Below are 27550 nucleotides of genomic sequence, written 5' to 3'. Positions count from 1 at the left end.
AGGTGGGGATGTTTGGTAGGAATATGGGATTAATGTAGGATTAGTATAAATGGGTGGTTGATGGTCGGCACAGACTCGGTGGGCCGAAGGGCCTGTTTCAGTGCTGTATCTCTAATCTAATCTAATCATTATGCTTGTGCAGGCTTTTTGAAAGAGCTGTCCAATTAATCCCAGTAACCCACCCTTTCCACTTAGCCCTGAAAAGTTTTATTTTTCAAGTATATAACCAGTTTCCCTTTGAAAGTTACCATGGAATCTGCTTCTACCTGTTAATTGTATATTAATTGTGTTTAATTGTATGTAGGTGGTTGACATTAACTGGGGATTTACTCAAGCACATATAAAGAGACACTTATTGAAACTGTGATGTGGTTGAGTTAGGAAGTACATGATCGTAATGTTTAACTTTGTAAATAAATGATAGAAGGCTGTCCAGAAATGAACACCTTTCAGGTAGTGCACTCCAGATCACAACTCATTTTAAAATTGTCTCTCTTCTCCCCTCTGTTTCGTTTATCAGTTTTTCTAAATCTTTCCCCACTGGTGACTGATCCATCAACCAGTGGAAACAGTTTCCGCGAAGGTTAGATTTCATGATGTCAACACAAAAGGGAGCCCAAAGATCTTCTACTGACATTTAAATAGTAAGTGAGTGGTAAGAGGTGGATTGGGGCCTATTAGAAAAGAAGAGGGTAATATATGCTTAGAGGCACAGGGCAAGGCTAATATACTTAATGAGTACTTTGCATCAGTGTTCACTAATGAAATGGAATCTGACAAAATATCAGTAGAAGCGGAAATAGTAGAGGCAATGGATAGGATAAAAACTGAGAGGAGGGACATACCAAAAAGGCTGGCTTTGCTTGGGTAGATAAGTCACCTGGTCTGGATGGCTTGCATCCCAGGTTGCTAAGCGAAGTAGGGATGGAGATAGTGAAAGGGTTTGCCATAATCTTCCAACCTTCCCTGGATATGGAGGTGGTGTCAGAGAATTGGAGAGTGACAAGTGTGACACCCTTATTCAGGAAAGGATGTAAGGACAGTCCTAGCAACTACAGGCCAGTCAGTTTAACATCAGTGGCGGGTCAGGTTTTAGAAGCAGTAATCGGAGAAAATATCAATGGACACTTAGAGAGGTTTGAGTTAATTAAGGATAGCCAGCATGAATTTGTAAAAGGCAAATCATGCTTGACTAATCTAATTGAATTTTTTGATGAAGTAACAGAGAAGGTTGATGAAGGGAATGCGGTGGATGTTGTTTATATGGATTTTAAGAAAGCATTTGATAAGGTGCCACATAAATGCTGGTTAAGAAAATTGAGGCTCGTGGAATAGGTGGGTCAGTGTCCAAATGGGTGAAAAATTGGCTTAAGGTCAGAAAACAATGAATTGTGGTAAATGGTTGCTTTTCAGACTAGAGGATGGTAAACAGTTCCCTAAGGGTCAGTGCTGGGCCACCACTTCTTTGCTATATATGAATGATTTGGATGTTAGAATACAGAGTAGGATTTCAAAATTTTCCGATGACAACAGACTTGTAGGTATGGCAAACAGTGAGGATGATATGAACCACCTGCAACAGGGTATAGATAGGCTAGCAGAATGGGCAGGCAGGTGACAGATGGAATTTAATACCAACAAGTGTGAGGTGATGCATTTTGGCAGAAGGAATAGGGAGAGGCAATATATACTTAATGGCACTGTTCTGAAGAGTGTGCAGGAACCGAGGGACCTAGGGGTGCATGTGCATCGATCTTTGAAGGTAGCAGGATATACTAAGAGAGTTAAGTAAAGGGTTAGTAAAGCATATGGGATCTTGGGCTTCATAAATAGAGGCATTGGGTAGAAAAGCAGGGAGGTTATAGTAAACCTTTATAAAGCTCTGGTTAGGCCCCAACTGGAGTACTGCATCCAGTTCTGGTCACCATACTTCAAGAAGGATGTGATGGTCCTTGAAAGGGTGCAGAATGGATTTACCAGAATGGTTCCAGGGATGGGGGATTTTAGTTACAAGGTTAGGTTGGAAAAGTTGGGTTTGTTCTCCTTAAAACAAGAGGAGATTGAGGGGAGATTTAATAGAAGTGTATAAGATTATGACAGGCTTAGATAAATTAGACAAGAAAAAACTGTTCCCATTAACTAATAGTACAAGGACTAGGGGACACAGATTGAAAGTTTTGGGCAAAAGATGCAGGGGGAATGTGAGGAAGCCCTTTTTATTTTTACATGCAGTGGGTGATAATGACCTAGAACTTGCTGCCCACAAGGGCGATGGAAGTGGAGACAACCAATGACTACAACAGGAAGTTGGATGGCCACCTGACAGAAATAGACTTGCAGGGCTACGTGGATCTGACAGGAGAGTGGGACTGACTAGGATAGCTCTGTGAAGAGCTGGCATGGACTCGATGGGCCGAATGGCCTCCTGCTGTGCCGTAAATGACTATGGCTATGAAATTGGCAACAATTATAGGTGTGTAAAAATCTTCATCCGCTTTGTGGGGTTGGTGCGGATGCCGTTTGTGATAACAGATTAAAATGGCCTGTATGTGGCCTTCAACCAGGAAGCCAGTTTTCACTGAACACACAATATTTAAAGAAAGGAAAATCTGCTTTTATATAGCACCTTTCACAACCTCAGGATGTCTCAAAGTGCTGCACAGCCAATGAATTAGTCACTGTTGTTTTGCACATGACTGCGGCAGCAGAGTCTAGCACCACTTAAAGCTAGCCTGCACTACTTAAAGGCGAGGTACAGTCTGGCTGCAGCAGATGCTGGAAATGGTTACAGAAGTGTCTCTGAGCTGAAAGAGTGGAATTAGCACAACGGGCCACAGATTGTGCTCCAAGGTTCTCAGATGAGGCACTGGAGGCCTTGGTGTGGGAAGAGAGAGGTCCACTTCCCTTAGGGGGGCAGAAGGCCCCCCAGACAGACATTAAAAGCAGTGGCAACTGCTGCAGTCTAGCCCCAAGGGTCTGGATGCAGTGCTACAGAAAGTTCAATGGCTTCACAAGTAGTCAAGCTCACTTCACATGCTGTGCCATGGTGGTAATCTACCCAACAGCAGGCCCTCTGCTCTTTTTCTCCAAACAGGAGAGATGATCATGACTGGGATGATGTGGTTCCCATTGCCTTCCACAGACCAGAAAGGAATTGAACCCATGCTATTGACATTGTTTTAAGCCACATGCAAGCCATCTAGCCACTGAGCTAACCAGTCCCCCAATGTGCCACATGCTATATCCTTACAAATGAACCACTAGCTTCACACACTGCTCCATTCACCACTCCCCCTTTCACTTACCTATCAACAATTGTAATCAAGCACGACTCATGCCTAACATTAATAGCTTCACCTCACCCTCTCACACTCAGCACTGCTGCAAGCCTCACAGTCACATCTCATAGCTTGCACATATAGTCAACTCTGACAGGCACATCACCCAAATACATTGCATCACACTCACTGACACATTTCTCTCTCTTGCAGAATTGGGTGACCCATAACTGGAGGCAGCAACACCTAACTGTCAGGGGTCAGACACATCTGTACACCTTCATGCCCATGGAGAAGACAGTGCTGACCACCACTGAAGTGGCCATGACTGAAGCATGGCCAGCAGCGGGGCTGAAACTGTAGAGGATAATGGTATGTTCCTACCTAATTCATCTCCTTACATCCTACTTCCCCCTCATCCCGCAATCTCTTCTGATTTACAAGCTGCAGCTTCCCACCTCACAACCCTAGCCTCGTGCCTTTATAGAATCAAAATTCTTGGTTAGCCAAGAACTGCCAGTTGGTTAGGTACTGGTGCAGGAGAGTGAAGTGCAAGAGGAGCAGGACACTAAGAAAGAAGAAACACCATAACATAATCTTTCACTTGCAGTCACCTGCTCAGATAGTGACATTGCACATGCTGTAGAGGGTAGCTTAGAGGCAGGATTTGCACATGGTGAGGGGCCTTTAGCCAGGGCAAGGGAAAAGAAAGCATAGTGCAGGTGATTGGCTCCAACTTGTTACAGGGCTTGGTGCAGAGCTCAGAGACCATCCTTACCAGCGTAGAAGTGCAGGCCAACTCAACATTTTTTGTTGTAATTCGTTTCATGGGATGTGGGTGTCGCTGGCCAGGCCAGCATTTGTTGCCCATCCCTAATTGCCCTTGAGAAAGTGGCGGTGAGCTTCCTTCTTGAACCGCTACAGTCCATGTGGTGTCAGCACAGCCACAGTTAGGGAGGGAGTTCCAGGATGTTGACCCAACGACAGTGAAGGAACAGAGATATAGTTCTAAGTCAGGATGGTGTGTGGCTTGGTGGGGAACTTGCAGGTGGTGGTGTTCCCATGTGTCAGCTGCCCTAGACCTTCTAGGTGGAAGAGATCAAGGATTTGGAAGGTCTGTCAAATGAGGCGTAGTGAGTTGCTGCAGTGCATCTTGAATATAGTACACACTGCTGGCATGATATGTCAGTGGTGGAGAGAGTGAATGTTTAAGGTAGTGGATGGGGTGCTGATCAAGTGGGCTCCTTTGCCCTGGATGGTGTCAAGCTTTTTGAGTGTTGTAGGAGCCAACTCATCCAGGCAAGTGGAGAGCATTCCATCACGCACCTGACTTGTGCCTTATAGATGGTGGACAGGCTTTGGGGAGTCAGAAGGTGGGTTATACAACACAGAATTCCCAGCCTCTCACCTGCTCTTGTAGGCACAGTATCAATGGTAATTCGCAGGATGTTGGTAGTGGGGGTATCAGCAATGGAAATGCCATTGAATGGCAAGGGGAGATGGTTAGATTCTCTCTTGTTAGAGACAAATGCCTGGCACTTGTGTGGTACGAATATTACTTGCCACTAATTAGCCTAAGTCTGAATGTTGTCCAGGTTTTGCTGCATATGGACACAGACTGCTTCAGTATCTGAGGCATTGCGAATGGTATTGAACATTGTACAATCAGCGAATATCACCACTTCTGACCTTATTATGGAGGGAAGGTCATTGATGAAGCAGCTGAAGATGGTTGGGGCTAGGACACTGCCCTGAGGAACTCCTGCAGTGATGTCCTGGGGCTGAGATGATTGACTTTCAACAACCATAACATCTTCCTTTGTGCTAGGTATGACTCCAAACAGTGGAGAACTTTCCCCCTGATTCCCATTGACTTCAGTTTTGCTAGGGCTCCTTGATGCCACACATGGTCAAATGCTGCTTTTTGTGTCCAGGGCAGTCACTCTCACGTCACCTCTGGAGTTCAGTTCTTTTGTCTATGTTTGGACCAAGGCTGTAATGAGGTATGGAGCTGAGTAGCCCTGGCAGAACCCAAACTGAGCATCAATGAGCAGGTTGTTGCTGTTTAAATGGCACTTGATAACACTGTCAACAACACCTTCTATCACTTTGCTGATGATTGAGATAGCCTGATTGGACAGTAATTGGCCAGGTTGGATTTGTCCTGCTTTTTGTGGACAGGTCATACCTGGGCAATTTTCCACATTGTCGGGTAGATGCCAGTGTTGTAGCTGTACTGGAACAACTTGGCTAGGGACACGGCAAGTTCTGGAGCACAAATCATCAGTGCTATTGCCAGAATGTTCTTAGGGACCATAGCCTTTGCAGTATCCAGTTGCTTCAGCCATTTCACATGGTGTGAATCGGCTTGGCTGAAGTCTGGCATCTGTGATGCTGCGGTCGTCAGGATGAGGGCGAGATGGATCATCCACTCGACACTTCTGGCTGAAGATGGTTACAAATGCTTCAGCCTTATCTCTTGCACTGATGTGCTGGGCTCCTCCATCATTGAGGATGGGGATATTTGTGGAGCCTCCTCCCCCGGTTGGTTGCTTAATTATCCACCACCATTCATGACTGGATGTGGCAGGACTGCAGTGCTTAGATCTGATCGGTTGGTTGTGGGATTGCTTAGCTCTATCTATTGCATGCTGCTTCCACTATTTGGCATGCATGTAGTCCTGTGTTGGAGCTTCACCAGGTTGACACCTCATTTTGAGGAATGCCTGGTGCTGCTCCTGGCATGTCCTTCTGCACTCTTCATTAAATCAGGGTTGATCCTCTGGCTTGATAATAATGGTAGAGTGGGGGATACGCCAGACCATGAGGTTACAGATTGTAGTTGAACACAATTCTGCTGCTTCTGATAGTCCACAGTACCTCATGGATGCCCAGCTTTGAGCTCTTAGAGCTGTTCGAAATCTATCCCATTTAGCACAGTGGTAGTGCCACAAAACACAATGGACGGTATCGTCAATGTGAAGATGGGACTTCATTTTCACGCGGCTTGTGCAATGGTCACTCCTACCAATACTGTCATGGACAGATGCATCTGCAAAAGGTAGATTGGTGAGGACAAGATCTAGTAGGATTTTCCCTCTGTTGTTTCCCTCATCACCTGTTGCAGGCCCAGTCTAACAGATATGTCCTTCAGGACTCAGTCTGCTCAGTCAGTAATGATGCTACCAAGCCACTCTTGGTGAAGGATATTGAAGTCCCCACCCAGAGCACATTTTGTGCCCTGTCGACCCTCCGTGTTTCTTCCAAGTGGCATTCAACATAGAGGAGTACTGATTCAATAGCCGAGGGAGGCAGTAGGTGGTAATCAGCAGGCCCTGATGCCATGAGAATTCATGGGGTCCGAAGTCAATGTTCAGGACTCCCAGGGAAACTCCCTCCCACTGTATACCACTGTGCCTCTGCCGGTGAGGCAGGACATACCCAGGGATAGGGATGGTGGTGTCTGGGACATTGGACATAATTTTTTTTATATTCATTCATGGGATTTGGGCGTCGCTGGCTAGGCCAGCATTTATTACCCATCCCTAATTGCCCTTGAGCTGCTGCAGTCCATTTGGACTTCCTAGCGGTTAGATACAACTGAGTGGCTTGCTAGGCCATTTCAGAGGGCGTGTAAGAGTCAACCACATTGCTGTGGGTCTGGAGTCACATGTAGGCCAGACCAGGTAAGGACAGCAGATTTCCTTCCCTAAAGGACATTAGTGAACCAGATGGGTTTTTACAACAATTGACAATGGTTTCATGGCCATCATTAGACTAGTTTTTTTTAAATTCCAGATTTTATTAATTGAATTCAAATTCCACCTTCTGCTGTGGTGGGATTTGAACCCATGTCCCCAGAGCAATACCCTGGGTCTCTGGGTTACTAGTCCAGTGACAATACCACTACGCCACTGCCTTCCCTTGTAATTTATGTTTCTGTGAGTATGACTATTTCAGGCTTGACTGGTCTACTAGATGTGGCCGAGTTCTGTGAGCACCTCCTTTGTAAAACATAGATGATGCACATACTGCTCCTGGCTTAGGTTGGGGTAAGAGAAATGCTCCTGGAAGACCCTAGGTGGATAAGACCTCCTGCTGAGAGCCCTTCTCCCCGGCATCTTCCTTCCTGTGTGAGCAGCTTATCCTCTTCATTGCCTCTGCTCCATCTCCCTCTCATCCTGCAGCCCAAGGGGAATGTAACTATACACCCATGAGTGGGAGAAGATGGTCTGGCCAGAACACTTGAAGTCAGAACCAAAGCCTCTCCATGTGCTAGCACCATGACCTGTCAACTTCACCAACTTTAACCAACTCTGGAAACTATCAAGCATTTCCATGAACCCAAACAGAGCCAGTAGAAATTAACAGCAACTAAGCAGAGAGTGGTTGGTGATCCCTGTGAATAGCACTGGCACCTGTTCCTTCCTGCTGTTGAATGCGTGTTCAGCTCTAAGTGTTTAAGAGAGGGCATTAGTTGAAGCGGTGAGGTCAAAGTGGCAGCACTGGGGAATAAATCAACGTTACACACTGGCTGACATCACAATCTGCATTCTTCCAGTGCACGCTCCTAACACCAGGCTAACACTCTCACCAAGATGATGTTCAGTCTCGCCAATACTATGGGCACTATGGAGCTTAATTTGGCGGCCATAGACTTTAACAAATTACGCAACTTAAGTTTAGGTTCCTTAGTGTCAGTTGGGGCTGGTGGTACAAACAGCTGGGAGGAACCCTTGACGCTGTTCTCAACATTTCAAATGAGATGAACTAAACCTTGAGGAAGGATCCCAACGTATCCCATAACAAAAGATAGCATTGTTTTCATTAGAAAACAGTTATCCAAGTTTGCTGCCCTCGACCGGACGTCATGGGTTTCACTGACCAATGTCTAGGTGCATGACTCCATGTGTAAAGGACTGGAACCTACTTGTGATGAATTTGAACACATAAATGCTTATTACCAGCCAGGAGACGGCATATTCTCCTTAACTTGCACAGATCTAAGTATGTGGATTCAACAGCTTGATATTCTGATTGAGGATCAATTCACCAATGAAGGAACAATAACAACTTACAATTACATAGCATCTTTAACTTAGTAAAATAGCACTTTGCAGAAACGTTAACAAACAAGACTTGAATGGCAATAAAAACAAACCTTTTTAAATCCCCAGGTCAAACCACTGAAAAAGGAAAGAAGTGCAAATGGGGCTGAGTTCCCAGGGTTTCATGGGTTGTATTGGCAGGGATCCTGAGCACATAGAAAATCCAGCCTTCAACCACTCAGAACTCAGCCTCTGCTGGTAATCCATGAAATGTTTTGTGCTTCAAATTTTAAAATCCAATCCAAAAAATGAATGGAATAATACAGCAGGTCATATTACACCTGTTCTTCCTCTGTTCCTGAGAAAGAAATGCATGCTTGTGGGTAATGGGGCTTTTACACTGAACAAAAAATACAGTAATAGTGTAAAATCTTGTCTAGATCTTCCAATGCTTCTGTAAAGGGGCACTGATGCCTCGTACCAACAGAAACCATGACGTTGAGTCTCTTACAAGCAGTGAGCTAGTCTCCATTAAATGGCTTTCAAATTTAATACAGTAACTCATGAAAGCAATGTAAAAAGGGAAGTCTAAGATATTAAAATGTGGTCAAAGCAGCATACTTTTCCAAGCCAGTTAAGGGGCCATCATATTCCAGTGAAGTTTTATAAACCACCTTCTGGTCCTGCTCTATAACTCCTATTACCCGGTCAAACCTCACACAGAGAAATGGTTTGCAGATGCTCCTGTAAAACAGAGAGATAGCAACAAGTAATTGTTAGGAAAAAACTAAAAATCTTTCTTCTGTTGAACAAAATAAAATCAGACAATTAACTCCAATGCACGTGAATGATTAACTCCATGATTCCAATTATTTATACATTTAAAACAAACTACATAATTAAGGACGCCAAAAACAAAAGAATTTTTTAAAACTTGATGAAATGGTAAAATTGAAATAATTACTTAAAATTTCCAGTGACCTCTACATTTATATTACCACAGGACTCTGCCTGAGGAATTTTTTTTGTCGCTGTCTGTCTCTTGCTTAAATATTTTACATTCCTTAAATCATAATTATACTGCATATAATATAGTTGACATGGGTAGCTAATTGAAATAAAAAGATATACATAATTCCAAAAAATGAACTATTCGAGCTTGCAAATTAATGCATAATCTCATTTGTAAGATTAGGCCTTATGCAATGCTTTTTATGACAAATTAATTTTGAATACAGCTTGATTCCTTCATAGGAAATGTACATATTGTACAAAAATAATTCTGCGTACATAAAAGAGGTTTTAACCCTTCAGCATACAAATTTCTGTCACACTCAAAGAAGCAATTAGTCTCTAGTTGATTTTAGCATATGTCTAACAGCAATTAGCCTTTCTAATTGACCTCAAGACATATCTGTTCACAGCAATTAGTCCTTGTGGCCTTAAAGGGACAGGTTGATTAAAACTCCAATCCACCTTACCAGCAGAATAATATATTGCGTGCTACATGCTGTAATGGCATTGTCTTCATAAAAGAGTACAAATTCCAGCTTCTGATGTGCGGGAGATCTGCTACTCGTTCAATAATTAGCATCCTTCAGAAATTCTACATTAACAGTTTTCATTTTATAACAAAGTCCCTGGTTGAAAGTCCAAAATATAGATCAGTGTACTTTCTAAATGGTGAAAAGCTAGAAGCAGTGGGGGTCCAAAGAGACTTAGAGGTCTATGTACAATGTCTTGACAGGTACAAAAGAAATAATCAAAAAGGCTAATCGAAAACTGGCCATTATATCCAGAGGACTAGAATACAAGAGGTCAAAAGTTATGCCACAGCTCTACAAAGCCCTGGTTATACCACTCCCAGAGTTACTGTGTTCAGTTCTGGGCAGCACACCTGAGGAACGATATATTGGCCTTGGAGGGAGTGCAGCTAGAATGATATCTGGACTTAAATCATAAGGAGGTACAAACTAGGATTGTATTCCCTAGAATATAGAACAGTATCTGTGACTTGATCAAAGTTTTCAAGATATTAAAGGGAGCTGATAGGATAGATGGAGATAAATTATTTCTGATAGTTGGGGAGTCTAGAACTAGGAAACATAGCCTAAAAATTAGAGCCAGGCCTTTCAGGATTGAAGTTAGGAAGCACTTCTACGTGCAAAGGGTAATAGAAGTTTGGAACTTCTGCAAACAGCAATTGATGCTGGGTCAATTGTTCATTTGTAAAACTGAAGATTTTTGTTCACCAAATGTACGAAGAGATGTGGGGCAAAGGTTGGTATGTGGTGTTAGGTCATGACCTCATTGAATGGCAGAACAGGCTCAAGAGGCTAAATGACCTATTCCTGTTTCTAGTGTATTACATTCCAGAAATAAAGACTGCAGAACACCAATAAAAATTGCAAATTCATGAAACTTTAGGGAGCAATTGAGTATTCCTGCTTAGTGGCTGGGTCATTGTTCTCACTGGCAGAAGAAAGCCCAATTCTGAGACACCACCCATGTCTCATCCTTTGCTGATACTGGTACAGGTACAGGTTTCACATCGAACAGCTCTAAAACTTCACACTGGAAGCTTGCATTCACACTTCATGGCTCACTTCTTTTCATGTAAATAAATCGGGCAATTTTTCCCCTGTTTACAAACACCCATCTGCAATAATCTGACACTTTTTTATTTGTTCATGGGATGTGCGCATCGCTGGCTAGGCCAGCATTTATTGCCCATCCCTAATTGCCCTTGAGAAGGTAGTGGTGAGCTGCCTTCCTGAACCGCTGCAGTCCAAAAGCTATCAACTTCGGTACAATGCCAGCATGACAAAAATGATTATTTTTTTCCCTCTGCAAATAATACAAGATTTCCAGATGCTTTACATGAAAGCAGTGTTTAATTGTAACCTATTCCCTCAGTTCATGATCCTTATCAGTTTCAATGACTTTTTAAAGGGATAATTCAAAAACTAAATAATTTACTGACCCAAGAATCAAAAGGGGCCATTTTTAAGATGGTACACCAGTGGAACATCGTATCTGCCCATTACAGAATTCCCCCTCCCACCCCCAACCAATTTTCCATCTACTCCTGTGGTTTACCTCCCAAGTGAGTCAACAAGGGCTTCACTCTATGCCCTCACTTCCTGCTGAAAACGGAAATGAACTGCACAGGCCGTTTTCCTTAAATCTGCGAAAACAAACTGTCGGTCATAATTACTCCCTGAATAAAACCTTTCATTTTTAGCTGGATGTAATAACCCAATTCAAAGGAATCAAACTGATAAATTTTTTTTAAAGAAAAACTACAGAAACTATATATTAAGAAGTTCCTTAGTATTTCTTTTGATTGTAGTTTAAGCACCTCTCTCAAAAAAATAAAATGTCAGATTTGCAGCTTTGGTTTGTGCTCCCCAAGCCACTCAATTTTTGATTTGTGCTTTGATAGTATATTGAAGGATTCGTGAAACACATCGTCGTACCTCTTCCCCTCTCTTACAAGTAGATTGCATCGCTTCAGAAAGCAACCATAGAGAGTGCGAGCCCTATCTATTTGTCATTCCATTTATTGTCACTGGTGTATAAAAGGTTGAGACATTATTGGGAGCGACACAAACAACGGGGACCATGTTGTCAAAGGGTTTGATAAAATTCACTTAAGATACTTTTCAATTACTGTCCATTTCGCCTTAAAAAATGGACAAAACATGAATGTTGTAGAACAGGTCAGAGCAGCCCACAACAACGACAAGATGATGGGCTGTGCCCCCTGTAGTGTTTCCATCTGCCATTATTAAGGTGACTATTCAAACATGAAAAATTCCTTCTCGGAGTGCTGACAGGCAGACATCAGGAACTATGACAGGGCTCTATAGATGAGGCTAGACAGACAGAGATGTCATACTTCCCCAGTACGTCTACAGACACAACCTCAGAAAAGAAAAATCCCAGGGATGTATTAAAACAGTTATTACCTGGGATTGTTGTATTCCCCTTTTCCAGCAAGCTAAGCAAAGGGGGAAGGTCAGCCCGAGATCACAGAGATAACAAGTGCATTTTCATTTACCTGTAGTCCTCTCCGTAAGAAACCCAAACCTTCTGATCATTTTCAAGAAAAAGGGGATTTTTTATTTCTTGTCCATTTTCATCAAACAGCCGAGTAGGACTAAGGTTAAGACCTGAAGCATGGTATCCTGGTGAGCACTGGAGCCTTTGGCAAATCATCCGAAGCAACTGGGATAGGACCGTAGGGTGAAAAAAAAAGAATGATTTGAAAAATTGTTTCAGGTCTTGGGCAATTGCAATCCTAACACACATTAATTAAGTTCAAAAGAGTGCTCGACTATTGTGAAATGATTGAATTGTTATCTTGTTGTAAGAAACCAAGGAGAACACAGGCTTTTTACCAGCAGGTGGTGCAACTGTATTACCATTGGCTTTGACTCCTGTTCCTGTGCTGGTTACAGACAGGAGATTGTTCAATGTAATCATCAGCCTGCTCTTCATTTTACTCATCTTCTTAAGTCTGGGTTCATGATGCGACACCATCCAGTGCAGGTTACGTATTAATTTTCCTTCAAAACCAGTGCACACACAGAAAATGATATGGAGAAACTGAGACTGGAGACGATTGTCAACTGTCGGTTGCCCGTTTCCAGCCTGAATAACGGGTGGCCAGCAATTGATGAGCGGGAAGGGAAAACACCACTGACACCCAAAGCAATAATGAGGCAGCTCTGTAAATAAGCGAGCATCTACTTAAATGGGCAAATTGGGTTCCCACACAGTTGGTAAAATGCAGATTCCAATTTTCAGATACAAATGGGCTCACCCATTTCTAAAGGGGATGCAGGAGCAGAGGGACCTAGGGGCATATATACACAAACCATTGAAGGTGGCAGGGCAGGATGAGAAAGTGGTTAATAAGGAATATGGAATCCTGAGCTTTATAAATAGGAGCATGGAGTGCAAAAGCAAGGAATGGTGTAGAAGAGAGGGCTTCCAGTTCTTGGATAATTGGACTGCATTCTGGGGAAGATGGGACCTGTTCAAACAGGACGGGCTGCATCTGAACCAGAGGGGCACCAATATCCTGGGAGGGAGGTTTGCTAGTACTGTTCGGGAGGGTTTAAACTAGTTTGGGAGGGGGATGGGAACCGGACTTGTAGTCCAGGGACCAGTGGGTCCACTCAGAAAGACAAAGAGTGTAGTGAGGTATTGGGGAAGGTAGCACTATCGCAGAGGACAGATGGGCACGGAGAAGGGTTAAAGTGCGTATACTTCAACGCAAGAAGCATCAGGAATAAGGTGAGTGAATTGAAGGCGTGGATGGGCACTTGGGACTACGATGTTGTGGCCATCACTGAAACGTGGATAGGTGAGGGGGAGGAATGGTTCTTGGAGGTACCTGGTTATAGATGTTTTCATAAGATTAGGAATGGTGGTAAAAGAGGTGGGGGGGTGGCATTGTTAGTTAGAAATAGTGTAACAACTGCTGAAAGAATTTTCGAGGAGGATCTGCCGACTGAGGCACTGTGGGTTGAGGTCAGGAACAGGAAAGGAGCAGTCACCTTGATGGGAGTTTTCTATCGGCCCCCCAATAGCAGCAGGGAGGTGGAAGAGCAGATTGGGAAACAGATTTTGGAAAGGAGCAGAAGTCACAGGGTAGTAATTATGGGGGATTTCAACTTCCCAAATATTGATTGGCAACTCTTTAGATCGAATAGTTTGGATGGGGTAGTGTTTGTGCAGTATGTCCAGGAAGCTTTTCTGACTCAGTATGTAGACTGCCCGACCAGAGGGGAGGCAATATTGGATTTGGTACTAGGTAATGAACCAGGGCAAGTGATAGAGCTGTTGGTGGGCGAGCACTTTGGAGATAGTGATCACAATTCTGTAGCATTCACTGTGGTAATGGAGAGGGATAGGTATGTGCAACAGGGCAAGGTTTACAATTGGGGGAAGGGTAGATATGATGCTGTCAGGCAGGAACTGAGGAGCATAAGTTGGGAGCATATGCTGGCAGGGAAGGGCACGGTCGAAATGTGGAACTTTTTCAAGGAGCAGATAGTAGGGGCCATTGATAAGCATGTCCCTGTCAGACAGGGAAGGGATGGTCATGTGAGGGAACCGTGGTTGACAAGAGAGGTTGAGAGTCTTGTTAGGAAGAAGAAGGATGCGTATATAAGGTTGAGGAAAAAGGGCACAGGCATAGCTCTGGAGGGATACAAGATGGCCAGGAAGGATCTGAAGAAAGGGATTAGGAGAGCTAAGAGAGGGCATGAAAAATGCTTGGCGGGTAGGATAAAAGAAAACCCCAAGGCCTTTTACGCGTATGTCAGAAATATGAGGATGACTAGGGGGACCGTAGGTCCGGTCAAGGACAATAGCGGGAGACTGTGTGTTGAGCCGGAAGAGATAAGTGAGGTTTTGAATGAGTACTTCTCTTCGGTATTTACGAATGAGAAGGGGTGTATTACTGAAGAGGACGGTGTGAAACAGACTGGTAAGCTCGAGGAAGTGCTCGTTAGGAGGGAAGATGTGTTGGGGTTTTTGAATAACTTGAAGATAGACAAGTCTCCCGGGCCTGACGGGGTATATCCAAGGATGTTATGGGAAGCAAGGGATGAAATTGCAGAGCCGCTGGCAATGATCTTTTCATCTTCTCTGTTGACGGGGGTGGTACCAGGTGATTGGAGGGTGGCAAATGTTGTGCCCCTGTTCAAGAAAGGGAATAGGAACAACCCTGGGAATTACAGGCCAGTTAGTCTTACTTCGGTGGTAGGCAAGTTGATGGAAAAGGTGCTGAGGGATAGGATTTCTGAGCATCTGGAAAGACACTGCTTGATTCGGGACAGTCAGCACGGTTTTGTGAGGGGTAGGTCTTGCCTCACAAGCCTGATTGAATTCTTTGAGCAGGTGACCAAGCAAGTGGATGAGGGTAAACCAGTGGATGTGGTGTACATGGATTTTAGTAAGGCATTTGATAAGGTCCCCCATGGTAGACTTATGGAGAAAGTCAGGAGGCATGGGATAGTGGGGAATGTGGCCAGTTGGATTAAGAATTGGCTAACTGATAGAAGGCAGAGAGTGGTCTTAGATGGTAAATACTCAGCCTGGAGCCCAGTTACCAGTGGCGTGCCACAGGGATCAGTTCTGGGTCCTCTCCTGTTTGTGATTTTTATTAACGACTTGGATGAGGAAGTCGAAGGGTGGGTCAGTAAATTTGCAGATGATACAAAGGTTGGTGGAGTTGTGGATACCGAGGAGGGCTATTGTCGTCTGCAAAGGGACTTGGATAGGTTGCAGTGCTGGGCTGAAAAGTGGCAGATGGAGTTTAACCCTGAAAAGTGTGAGGTCGTCCATTTTGGAAGGACAAACACGAATGCAAAATACTGGGTTAACGGTAGGGTTCTTGGGCATGTGGAGGAGCAGAGAGACCTTGGGGTCTATGTGCATAGATCGTTGAAGGTTGCAACTCAAGTGGATAGGGCTGTGAAGAAGGCATATGGGGTGTTAGCGTTCATTAGCAGAGGGATTGAATTTAAGAGCCGTGAGGTGATGATGCAGCTGTACAGGACCTTGGTAAGGCCTCATTTGGAGTACTGTGTGCAGTTCTGGTCGCCTCATTTTAGGAAGGATGTGGAAGCCTTGGAGAGGGTGCAGAGGAGATTTACCAGGATGTTGCCTGGAATGGAGAATAAGTCTTACGAGGAAAGGCTGAACATTCTAGGCCTCTTCTCATTAGAACGGAGAAGGATGAGGGGTGACATGATAGAGGTTTATAAGATGATCAGGGGAATAGATAGGGTAGACAGTCAGAAACTTTTTCCCCGGGTGGAGCAAAGCGTTACAAGGGGTCATAAATTTAAGGTGAAGGGTGGGAGATATAAGGGGGATGTCAGGGGAAGGTTCTTTACCCAGAGAGTGGTCGGGGCATGGAATGCCTTGCCTGGGGAAGTTGTTGAGTCAGAAACTTTAGGGACTTTCAAACGGCTTTTAGATAGGTATATGGATAAAGGAGAATGATGGGGTATAGATTAAATTGTCTGTGACAGAGGACAAAGGATCGGCACAACATCGTGGGCCGAAGGGCCTGTTCTGTGCTGTATTTTTCTATGTTCTATGTTCTAAGTTACGGTAAACCTTTATAAAACACAGGTACAGCCTCAACTGCAGTATTGTGTCCAATTTTGGGCACTACACTTTAGGAAGGATGTGAAAGCATTAGAGAGAGTGCAGAAAAGATTCACAAGAATGGTTCCATGGACGAGTAGCTTCAGTTTTGTAGATAGATTGGAAAAACTGGGGCTGTTGTCCTTAGAAAAGAAAAATTGAGAGGAGATTTGATAGAGGTGTTCAAAATCATGAGAGATCTGGACAGAGTAGATAGGGAGAAACTGTTCCCATTGGTGAAATGGTTGAGAACCAGAGGACACCAGTTTAAGGTGATTGGCAAAAAAAGGTGATCTGAGTAAAAACTTTTTTATGCAGCGAGTGGTTAGGATCTGGAATGCACTGCCTGAGATTGTGCTGGAGGCAGATTCCCGAGAGAAAAAAATTGCAGAGCCATGGAGTAAAGGCAGGGGGTGTGGGACTAGCTGAGTTGTTCTTGCACAGAGCTGGCATGGTCATGATGGGCTGAATGGCCTCCTTCTATGCTGCAACGAATCTATGACCTAATAACCCAGGTAAGTTTTTTAAAATTTTATTTTATATTATTTAGAGATACAGCACTGAAGCAGGCCCTTCGGCCCACCGAGTCTTTGATGGGTCATGGGTGAGGAGAGCTCCTGGGCTGCCCTAAAATAACTCCAGCCTGTTGCTGCCTTGATTGACCGCTGCCCATCTCCAACATCCACCCCCACCCCTACACTTCCTAGATTTGACCTACCCGCTGGCTTAGTATAGAAGTGGGCTGATATCCTGTCCTCCCATAAATAGTGAGCTGCAATGGGGCAATGACTTTGTTCCTGCATTGCACCAGTGGCCTGTTAATGAGGCCAGGACAACACGCTGGTACTAGTGGGCAGGCAGCATGGTCACTCTACCAACTTGGCACCTGTTTCAGGCAGAAGTCAAATATTAGAGCATAGAGTCATTAATGGCATAGAAGGAGGCCATGCGACCCATCAAGACCAGGCCAGCTCTCTGTGCAGTAATCCAGTAAGTCCACCCACCCCCCACCCCGTTCAATCCCCGCAGCCCTTCAAGTTTATTTCCATCAAGTGCCCATCCAATTTCCTTTTGAAATCATTGATTGTCTCCACTTCCACCACCATTATTATTATTATTGCACCCTGCCATGTTTAATAAAGTAATATTTAATCAGAGACATAATGGAAAACAAATTCACTGCTGTGCAATTCTTTCTCTGTGCCTATCTTGTAATCATGCTTCAGAATGGAGTAAAGTAAAACTCTCTAAATCATGCCATGACAATGCATCTTAGTACCTACTTCAGAATCCTATTACACCTATGTGAAATTGTCTGTTTCCTACACTGTCTGTCCTGTAGCCTCTCTAAGTGAGGGACGTTTAGTGTCAAATTTGGTCATTTTGTACTGTGTCCCAAGCTCACAAAGAATTGTGTTGAGGCTGCCAAAACCCACGTCCATCAGGCACAACAGATCTCCATCCTATCAGTCTGAGCTGGGTTGGAATTTATGTTGAATGTTGAAAGGCTGTTGCTTAATGTACTGCAGAGTGAGATTAAACAGCTTTAGTTCCATCCAGTACAAGAAATACTGGGGGAAGGGGGAAATTCAATTTCAGCAGGGACTCAAAATGGGTAGTGGTAGATTGGTTCCCCATTATACACCCTGTCCAATTTTGGTTTCTATTGAAGATCCGCTACTACGCATTTTGCAGTCCTGCAAAAGTTGAACTTTGCCCACAATAACCTCAGTCTACACGGGGGGAAGGAAGCAAGTAGAGGTTTCACTTTCCATTCCCTGCAGAGATCGATGGGAAAACAACAATTAACCATTTTGGACTGCTCTTGGGTGCCTCCTGTGGGCGGCTATAGAGTACAATTAACAAAAGTGGCAGCAGGCCACCTGTATGTTGTTTCATTACTAGAGTACTGCGTCCAGTTCTGGTCATTTACGACACAGAAGGAGGCCATTCGGCCCATTGAGTCCTTGCCAGCTCTCCGCAGACCAATTTAGTCAGTCCCACTCCCCCGCTCGATCCCCATAACCCCGCAAGTTTGTTTCCTTCAAGTGCCCGTCCTTTAGAAATATACCTTTAGAAATACATGAGGGTCCTTGAGAGGGTGCAGAGGAGATTTACAAGAATGGTTCCAGGGATGGGGGATTTTAGTCACAAAGTTAGGTTGGAAAAGCTGGGGTTGTTCACCCTGGAGCAAAGGAGATTGAGGAGAGATTTGATAGAGGTGTACAAGATTATGACAGGTTTAGATAAGTTAGACAAGGAGAAACAGTTCCCATTAACTGATGGTACAAGGACTAGGGAACACAGATTGAAGGTTTTGGGCAAGAGATGCAGGGGGGATGTGACGAAGAACTTTTTTTACGCAATGGGTGGTAATGACCTGGCTCTGCTGCCCACAAGGGTGGTGGAAGCGGAGCCAATCAATGATTTCAAAAAGGAAATCGGACGGGTACTTGAAGGAAATAAACCTGCAGGGTTATGGGGATCAAGCGGGGGAGTGGAACTGACTGGATTGGTCTGTGAAGAGCTGGCATGGACTCGATGGGCCGAATGGCCTCCTTCTTTGCCATACATGACAATGACTTTGGCTCTAATAGCGCAGATTGTGAGTTGTAAAGGAGGAAAGAGGCCAGAACAAAATATGAATTTACATTTGTTAGAAACTGAGCAGCACAAATGTAGAATCATCCAGGAGTCTTACCTTCTCATAAAAACTATTCATACAGGGTAGATATATGAAGCACAATCGGGTGGCTGCATGGAACGTAGCTGAATAATTTAGATCTTAAAATTGCTTTCTCATTTTCCCATTGTTCAATAAATGAATTCTTTAAATGGTTGGATTATATCTCAATGGGATACCAACAGGAAGTGAATGCTGTGGAATTATTTATCAAGACAGCTTTTCGAGTAGATGGCACAGGACAGTGCCCTAAAAATAGAGAGGTTATGAAGAAAAATGAAGTATGTTCCCTATTATTCTGTGAGCATCCAGCCAGTGTGAGTTCTCTCGTTGAGTGTTGTGATGCAAACCAACTGCAACTGTTAACCAACAATAGAGCCTAAACAGCAAAGGGGGTAATTTTTGGGTGGGAAACCCAAAGGAGAGGGTGAAACATTGGTTTCAGACACTGCCCAATATCACTTTTTGTTGACTTCAACGGAGGGTAAAATTGGGCAAGATGTAATCCAACATTGCACCCAAGCCCATTGATATCCTAAATGGTAAGTTATGTTAAAATTGCTCTCAATTTGTTTTATTTTATTTAGCCAACGCTATCATTATTATTGCAATGATACTTTTTTTTTAAATCAAACAAAAAAAAATATCCTTACTCTTTCCATCATGAATTTGTCATTTCCAGACTCTTTCTCGATGACCTTCATGTTAATATAGATGAGAACCTCTCCAGTGCTGTGACCATTTCGATACACCTAATAAATTAACCAAAGGAGTTACTGTTTGCAGGGGTGTTAATATCCACTTACAGTGTGACATTTTCTGGAGTGTTTTATGGTATTTTGAAGTGAAGACGTTATATTTCTTGCTATTATTTATTCCAACACACAACATGCTGTGTCCAGCAGAGATTTGTTTCAGACATTACAGTTCTTCCCATTTGCTAGTGTTGCTTAACAATTTATATAGACAAAACTTGCATTTGTATAACACTTGTCGTGACCCCTGGGCATCCCAAAGCACTTCCCAGCCATTGAAGTACTTTTTTTGAAGTGTAGTCACAGTTGTAATGTAGAGGAATGCAGCAACCAATTTGCACACAGCAAGCTCCCACAAACATCAATGAGATAATAACCAGAGAATCTGTTTTTTCACCGAGGGCTACAAATTGGCTCGGACACCCAGGAGAACTCCCCTGCTCTTAAAGATATTGCCTTGGGATCATTTAAGTCCACTTTGAGAGGATAGAGGTGGCCTTGGTTTAACAATAGTGCTGTAAAATAAACAACTGAACGGTAATGCAACTCCTGATAGTGACACTGGATAACTCACGAGCCTGGAGGTCTCAGGTCTGCTGTCACTTAATAGGTTATATTTCAGTAAAACAGCAAATTTTTGTTAGGTGAGGGTATCAAGAGATATGGAGCTAAGATGGTGGGTGGGGTTGAATTACAGATGACCCTGATCGAATTCAATGGTGGATCAAGTTCAGGGGGTTGAATGGCCTACCCCTGGTCCCATGTAAACCACTGATTTATCCTCTACTAAAGGATTTTCAATGGAATTGCTTGTGATAAGTCAGAGGATGCGTTGTTTTATTTATAGGTCAGGATTATTGTAATGGAAAATATCACTTTTCTGTTAAGGCAAAGTTGTATTAAAGTGCCCAGTCCATTTAAAGGAGTAAGTAAACACAACATGAGATCAATTAGAGTATAATTGCTGTTAGGCAAGGGAAGTTTGCTGATTGGAAGATAGGTGTCAGAAAAAATCTGCCTGAAATGATTAGCTTTCTTTTTAAATATCTGTGATACTTTGAAGTGTGATGGTCACTCTTGAAGCCAAACAGAAGTATTTTTTTTAAATGTAGCACCCCATACTGTCTCAATTCACACTGCAACCAATAGATTGTCAAGTGCGATCTCTGTTGCTATCTAGGCAAACACAGCTGCGAATTTGTGCAGAGCAAGATCCCACAAACAGCAAATGATTTGTTTTTGGTTGCGTTGTTTGAAGGAGAAGGGTTATTTCTGTCCCTGTTTTTCTTCAAACAGCAGCAACGGAATATTTACATCTACCAAAGCAGGAATTGGAAAGACAATGCCTCAGAGAATTCAGAAGTACCTTCTTACCACAAGGAAGTGCCTGTTTAGATTGCATGATCAAACCTGTAGTGGGACTTGAACCTTTGACCTTCTGACACCAAGACTAGAATACTTGTAGATAGATGGATGGATCAGTTTTCATAGCTCAATGTTCATTTAGGCCAAGCACTCACTGAACAATGTGAAGGCTGATAACTCATTAACCTATGGCAAACCAGCTAATCAAGCATCTTGTCTTCAATTGGCTGACACACCGCTGAGGAGGGAGTTCAACAGCAGCTAAACTACAAGCGTGCCAGATACCCAGTGATGTAAGACATGTTTATTGGAAAGTTGAAAATGTTGTCAGAGAGCAGGGAATGGCATGTTTTTCACAGAAAGGGTAAATAGAGCACAATGAATTACCAATATGACATTCAAAATCTGAAGAAGGGCTACGTAGTTGGATAATGACAGTGGTAACATCACTCTCTTCAAGCACTGCAGTGATTTTCTGTCCTGAAGGTCTCATTTCATTCCCAGTTTCAGTAAGTACATACACTTTCAGGCCAATACTGGCCACATAGGTCAGAGGATGGTATTATTAGCTGTACACCGTAAGCCATGCATGCCTTCAAAGTCTAAACCAGTGGGATATAATCAGAAGAATCATTAACAATTAAAAACCATCATAACAGTAATTGAACAAAGATAATATCATTAATAAATTTTACACCACTTAGTGATAAATACATTTTACTGATCCATTCACACGTAAACAGGGGACTGGTCACATTTCCATTTCTGTCCCATTTTGCAAACCACAATTGGCCACAAGCTTTGCTGAAATTAACCCATGCCAGTCCAATTCAGGTCATTTTGGCTTCAGAATTCAGTTCAGCACAAACCTGCAATACTAAGTAGACCAAGCCTGCCAGTGTTCTCATTGATGTTTGTCCTTTGAGGTAATGATAAAGCTGGCATGTTGTGAATTTCATTGCCTCTTTGTCACTTAGATTATTTGTTCATATTTTTTGCCAGCTACAAAGTGGATATTCTCTACATTTCTGAAGCTGGTAATACCAAGAAAAACTAGAGAAGCACCTTGAACCCCAAAATAATTTGTTTCAATTCACTGAATAAAACAACCAATTTCTAATCTTGTTATAGTTTCCATTTTGGTTTGGGGTTGATTATAATCATGTTCACTTCAGTGGTATTTCGATTTATATCAAATGTTCCCCGCAACAATAGCCAGGAGTAAACACGTCACATGTCCTTCCTTACAGCCTTTCCCACTGGACTATATTTCCTGTCAATTCTGTAAGCCTTTGATCTATATGATAATGTGCACTGTTTTAAAGAGAATGGGAGTATGGGGCAAGGCTACGTTAAATCCAGTAAACAGGTTACAGCAAAGCGGGCATTGCTAACCCTTCTGGTGCATACATCTGCAATGAGGGAGCTGAAAAAAAAATACAGCTTCTAAATCATAGGAGACAAGGCTAGCTTCAATGAGCCATTGTGAAGCCAATCAGTTTCTATCAAAACACAAACACAAAACTTGCAAACATTGTTTAAATCTGAAGGAATTCTTCAAGGTTGGATTTATGCCACATCTGCAGCAATTCCCCACTTTGTCTAATGGCAATGATACTTCCGTGAGCACCAGCAGCCCTTTGATTCCTCCCCAAGTGACAACTTTTACATGTGAGCCTGGGCACTGAGTGTGAGTATGCTCTTTTCATTCCTCATCCAATATCACTAATTAGCTGATCATTCCCCTCCCTAGTCCAACACCCTCAAGCCAAATTATGTGTTCCCCAGATTAGTCCAATCTCAGTCCCCTGGATTAGTCCGATCTTAGTTCTCTGCACCCCCGCCACCGCCCCCCACTCCCCCCACCCCATCTCTGTAATTTCCTCCAGCTCTACAACCCTCTGGGATATCTGTGTTCATCCAATCCTGACCCCTTGAGTATCCACAATCTTAATGGCTCCACTATTGGTGGTCATTCCTTCAGTTGCCTATGCCCTTATCCTCTCTTTCCTCCTTTAAGATACTCCTTGAAACTTACCTCTTTGACCAAGCTTTTGTGGCTTGGGGAATTTTGTTATGTTTAAAGGTGCTATATAAATACAGTTTGCTGTTGGGTTGGTCCATTCAGTGATCCCCCAAGTTAGTCTAATCTTTGATTCCCCAGGTTAATGCAATCTTTGCTTTGCTGGATTAGTCTGATCTTCGGTTCCCTGGGTTAGTCCAATCCTAACTCAATTGAATTGTACAGGAGCACATGAAAGGCACTAACATCCTAAATTGCTAACAAAATCTAGATGACATTTACTAGGGAGTACAAGAGCACTGTCTGAGGTCTAGATACCAGTTACAGAACCAACGAGTCCCTTTTTTTTTAAAGACTATTTTTCATCAGTAAAAAACATAAAGCCTGGAGTATGAGATCTGGAGTGTGTGTCTGAGGCACGCTGAAATAATATCTGTTAAAATAGTGCACGGGGAATGGCACACAAAAATGTTAAACACTTGTATTCTATTATTGATAACCTCCTAATATGAACAAAAAATACTAGAAATGCAGCATCTAAAAAAGCAAGACAAAAGACATTTGGAAATGGCAGCCTTCTGCTTAGATTTCAGAATTTCACCAAAGGCAGTTGTCTTTTTACCTGTGCACTGTATGTCTTGCTAAATGTTTCTGTCACGTCACTTACAATCACCGTGAGCAAACCAAACTGCCAAAGTGAACAAACTTTTTGAACCTGTCCGTCAGATGTGACTGTGATGAACCAGTAACACGAGTAAATCAAATACTCCCCGACAAGTCACTAATTGGGAAGTAGAAACAAATAAAGCAGCAGGACAAACACACTCCTGTGCATGTGTCAATGCGTTTTAGGTTGACTGCTTACATTTACCATGTGTCTGTCACTGGGATAGTATTGCAGCTTGGTTTTGACTGCCTTCCTGCTGGCATTTCCTAGGGCAGCTTCAGGATGCCACACACACAGGAAAGGATGTACTTCATTCCAAAGTGCGTTATGTAGGGGGAGGGGATGGGGTGACACTTTAAACAAAATTCAAGGCCCAAACTGTCCAAATCAGATTAGTAACACGATATTTGCCGTTGGGTGACATGCAATGAGGAAAACATCACCTTAGGCTGTTAATGACAACTAATCGCTATTTGTGTGTTTTATCTGTTTTCAAGGCACAAACAACAAACTTTCCCTGAACAAGTGTTTACAACTTCAAAAGACACAGAGATTTAAAATCTGGGCAGTTCACGGCTGAAAGGAGGTTATTTGTTGATTTGTAACATACAGCAATGGAAAAACTATTTACTTAAACCTTGACATGTCTTTTCTCATTAGAACCAAAGTGTAACGATGCCACACAACAGCTCATGGGCTCTGGTATACAGAGCAATGGGTAATAAACAGGATGGCTGCCTTTAACTGAGGAGGCTGCAGATTCTCAAATAAACAACAGCATTAATAATAAGCTAAATTACTTCAAATTTAGGAAGATATAATCATGTTCTCTTTGTCATAAAACAAGACACAAATTGTTAATGTGATTGGGAAACAGAACAGTGTACACCAATTGTCCAAGGTGTACAGAGGGAAACAGAATAAATGCAATTTAAGAACCTTTGAACTGGGACAGTCAGTTAACAGATTTGGTTGTTTGGGTAAAAGACAGGCAATAGCATTATAGAACTTGACCAAGGTTCTGGGAAGCAAACTGCCACAAACTATTTATAGTTGTTTAGTCGTGCAGAACTTGAGTATTGCTGAAAATAGAGACATTATGTCAAAGCTTTTTGTCTTGCACTCATCAGGACAATCCGCAAGAATACCAAAGTAAGGGAAAACAACAAATTTATACTGCATGAGAAGAGAGTGCTGATTGGTTGGCAAGTGAACTCTGATTGATAGAGGCATTGCCATGGAAAATGCACCAGTTAACAGTGACTGGCAGTTAACTGCCAAGCTTTGTTTGAAATTTAAACCAGGCAGCTTGACTCTGACTTGTCAAGGCATTGCCCTGAGGAATGAACCAGCGAATGGCTGTCACCTATTTTGCTTAGCCAAAACATTCACCATTTGCTGGTTCATTCCTCAAGGCAATGCCTTGACCAATCAGAGTCAAGCTGCCTGGTTTAAATTTCAAACAAAGCTTGGCAGTTAACCGTCAGTCACCATTAACTGGTGCATTCTCCATGGGAACACCTCTACCAATAACAGTTCACTTGCCAACCAATCAGCACTCTCTTCTCATGCAGTATAAATTTGTTGTTTTCCCTGACTTTGGTATTCTTGCAGATTGTCCTGATGAGTGTAAGACAAAAAGCTTTGACATAATGTCTCTTTTTCAGCAAAACTATTTATATTAAAGAAGATGTAATGCAGGTCATGTCACGATAATAAATAAATAGTCAGTTAAAACAACTTTGAATATTGTTATTCTCAACTAATTAATAATAGATTATCTAGTCATTCAATGCATTGGTGTTCGTGGCATCTTACGGTGTTCAAAATGGCTGCTGCATTTGCCTACATGACAACAGTGATTACACTTTCAAAAGTGTGTGAAGTACCTTCTGGATGTCCTGAGAGGTGTGGTAAGGTGATTTATAAATGCAAGGTTTTTCTTGCTGATTGGGATTACAGGACCGAATGGGCAGCAATATCTGTGGGAAGTGAATGAGTCAGTTTACATAGATGGTAAGAACAAACACTTGATCAGTCTTTGAAAAAAACTGTTATTATATATCCACCAACATGAAACATAATTCAAAAAGAAAATGGAACATTTTGACCTTGTGTATATAACAATGAGAGAAGTGATACCCACTTTTAGCTGCAGGCCTTTTGGAAGAGTGGTGCTTGCTGGAAGCTTATTAATGTGCTGGGATACAAGGGCACCTTGCAACTCCTCTTCAGCCTGTAATTGTGGGCCGAGTTTGGAGAGTTGACCATTGTGCTTCTTGATAACAGCTCGCAGTTCATCGATCAAGTTGTCCAACTAAAGAGGTTAAAATACGAGACGCTGTTAGCAAGGGATAATTATTGAAGTCACACCTATTATACTTTTTTGATGTTATTTTGTTGCGAAAGTTTTACACAACTTGAATCTGACAATCTTTTGACAGTAAAACATCTCCCAAGGTTTGACATGTGTTGTAGGGTGCATTATATAGCTGTTGCCCCTCCATTGACTCCTTTTGACTTCATCTCTTACTGATTAGAGCCTATATCAGTCACAAAAATAATCTATGTCTTTGTATTTCACTGACTGCAATGTGAAATGTGAGTTGTCCATCGGGATTTTTGTGAAATGTCATAAGCAGGAAGGAGAAAGTATAAGAGGCTCCAATATTTTGCGGAGGTTTGGAGTTATTTATAAAATCTAATCTCAGAATGGTCATTGCTGTATACTTTGGTGAATTGAATACCTAAGTCCTGAAATTACACCATGTGATATGAGACGACAAGTGTTTAATGTGTTCATCTGAAATTCTTTGATCCACCATTTTATAGATGTAAACCCAATTAAAATAAAATGTCAGTTATATTTGGTATTTATTAATTCTGCAGCGATCATAAACTTGCCTATACAAGAATATGAATAAGCGCCATGGTGCAATGCATCAAAATCTCTTTTTAAATTAAAATGTTTTAAAATCCCAAAAAAGGAAAGATTTGCATTTAAATAGCGTCTTTCACAACCACAGGATGTCCCATGCACTTTGCAACCAATTATTTGTTCCAAGTTCGGTCACTGTTGTAATTTAGGGAACGTGGCAGTCAATTTGTTTACAAGATCCCACAGACAGACAGCAATGCGATAATGATCATCTGTTTTGTGATGCTAATTGAGGGATACAGTTTTCTAAAGACAAGGCAGTTCCAAGCTGGACTGAGTGCACCTGTACTGTAGTGAAAAACAGTGTTTGCAAAGTAGTATAAAAGTCCAATATAAGAATAGGTTTTGCAAAATGCAGAACGGCTGTTCAACTTTGCAGTTGGGTTTTCAGCCATTCCTTCAGGATACAGGGTGAACAATGCTGGTTTGCAGTCTGTATACATCAGAAGTTGCATTAACATATCACTTGTATGTGACAAATCACAGTATGAGATAAATGATTCTCAGCTGAAACAATGTAGAACCCAATTTTAACTCCCTCTGCCTGGTGTAAGGCTCACAAGGAAGCCTAGAGCCTCTTTTACCCCCGATTCTCCCCAATGGCCTCCAGTGCCCCTTCTC

At 42.6% G+C, this 27550-nt stretch overlaps 1 protein-coding gene across 5 annotated transcripts in view; it reads right to left on the bottom strand.

The window, feature by feature from the left end:
- The window catches only part of LOC137377181 (doublecortin domain-containing protein 1-like), an 822721-nt gene that overhangs the window by 416316 nt on the left and 378855 nt on the right, over nucleotides 1–27550 (bottom strand). For all 5 annotated transcript variants that reach the window (XM_068046610.1, XM_068046609.1, XM_068046608.1 and 2 more), the window contains 4 exons: nucleotides 26138–26308; nucleotides 19835–19933; nucleotides 12390–12556; nucleotides 8948–9070 (listed from right to left, as the gene is read on the bottom strand). In XM_068046610.1, coding sequence (XP_067902711.1) covers nucleotides 8948–9070; nucleotides 12390–12556; nucleotides 19835–19933; nucleotides 26138–26308 — 560 coding nt within the window. The remainder of the gene's footprint in view (nucleotides 1–8947; nucleotides 9071–12389; nucleotides 12557–19834; nucleotides 19934–26137; nucleotides 26309–27550) is intronic.

Source organism: Heterodontus francisci, chromosome 14 (assembly GCF_036365525.1).
Source record: "Heterodontus francisci isolate sHetFra1 chromosome 14, sHetFra1.hap1, whole genome shotgun sequence".
In the NCBI taxonomy this organism is placed as follows: domain Eukaryota; kingdom Metazoa; phylum Chordata; class Chondrichthyes; order Heterodontiformes; family Heterodontidae; genus Heterodontus; species Heterodontus francisci.
Note: the sequence above shows the minus strand (reverse complement) of the source record. Positions and strands in the feature narration are given on the sequence as shown.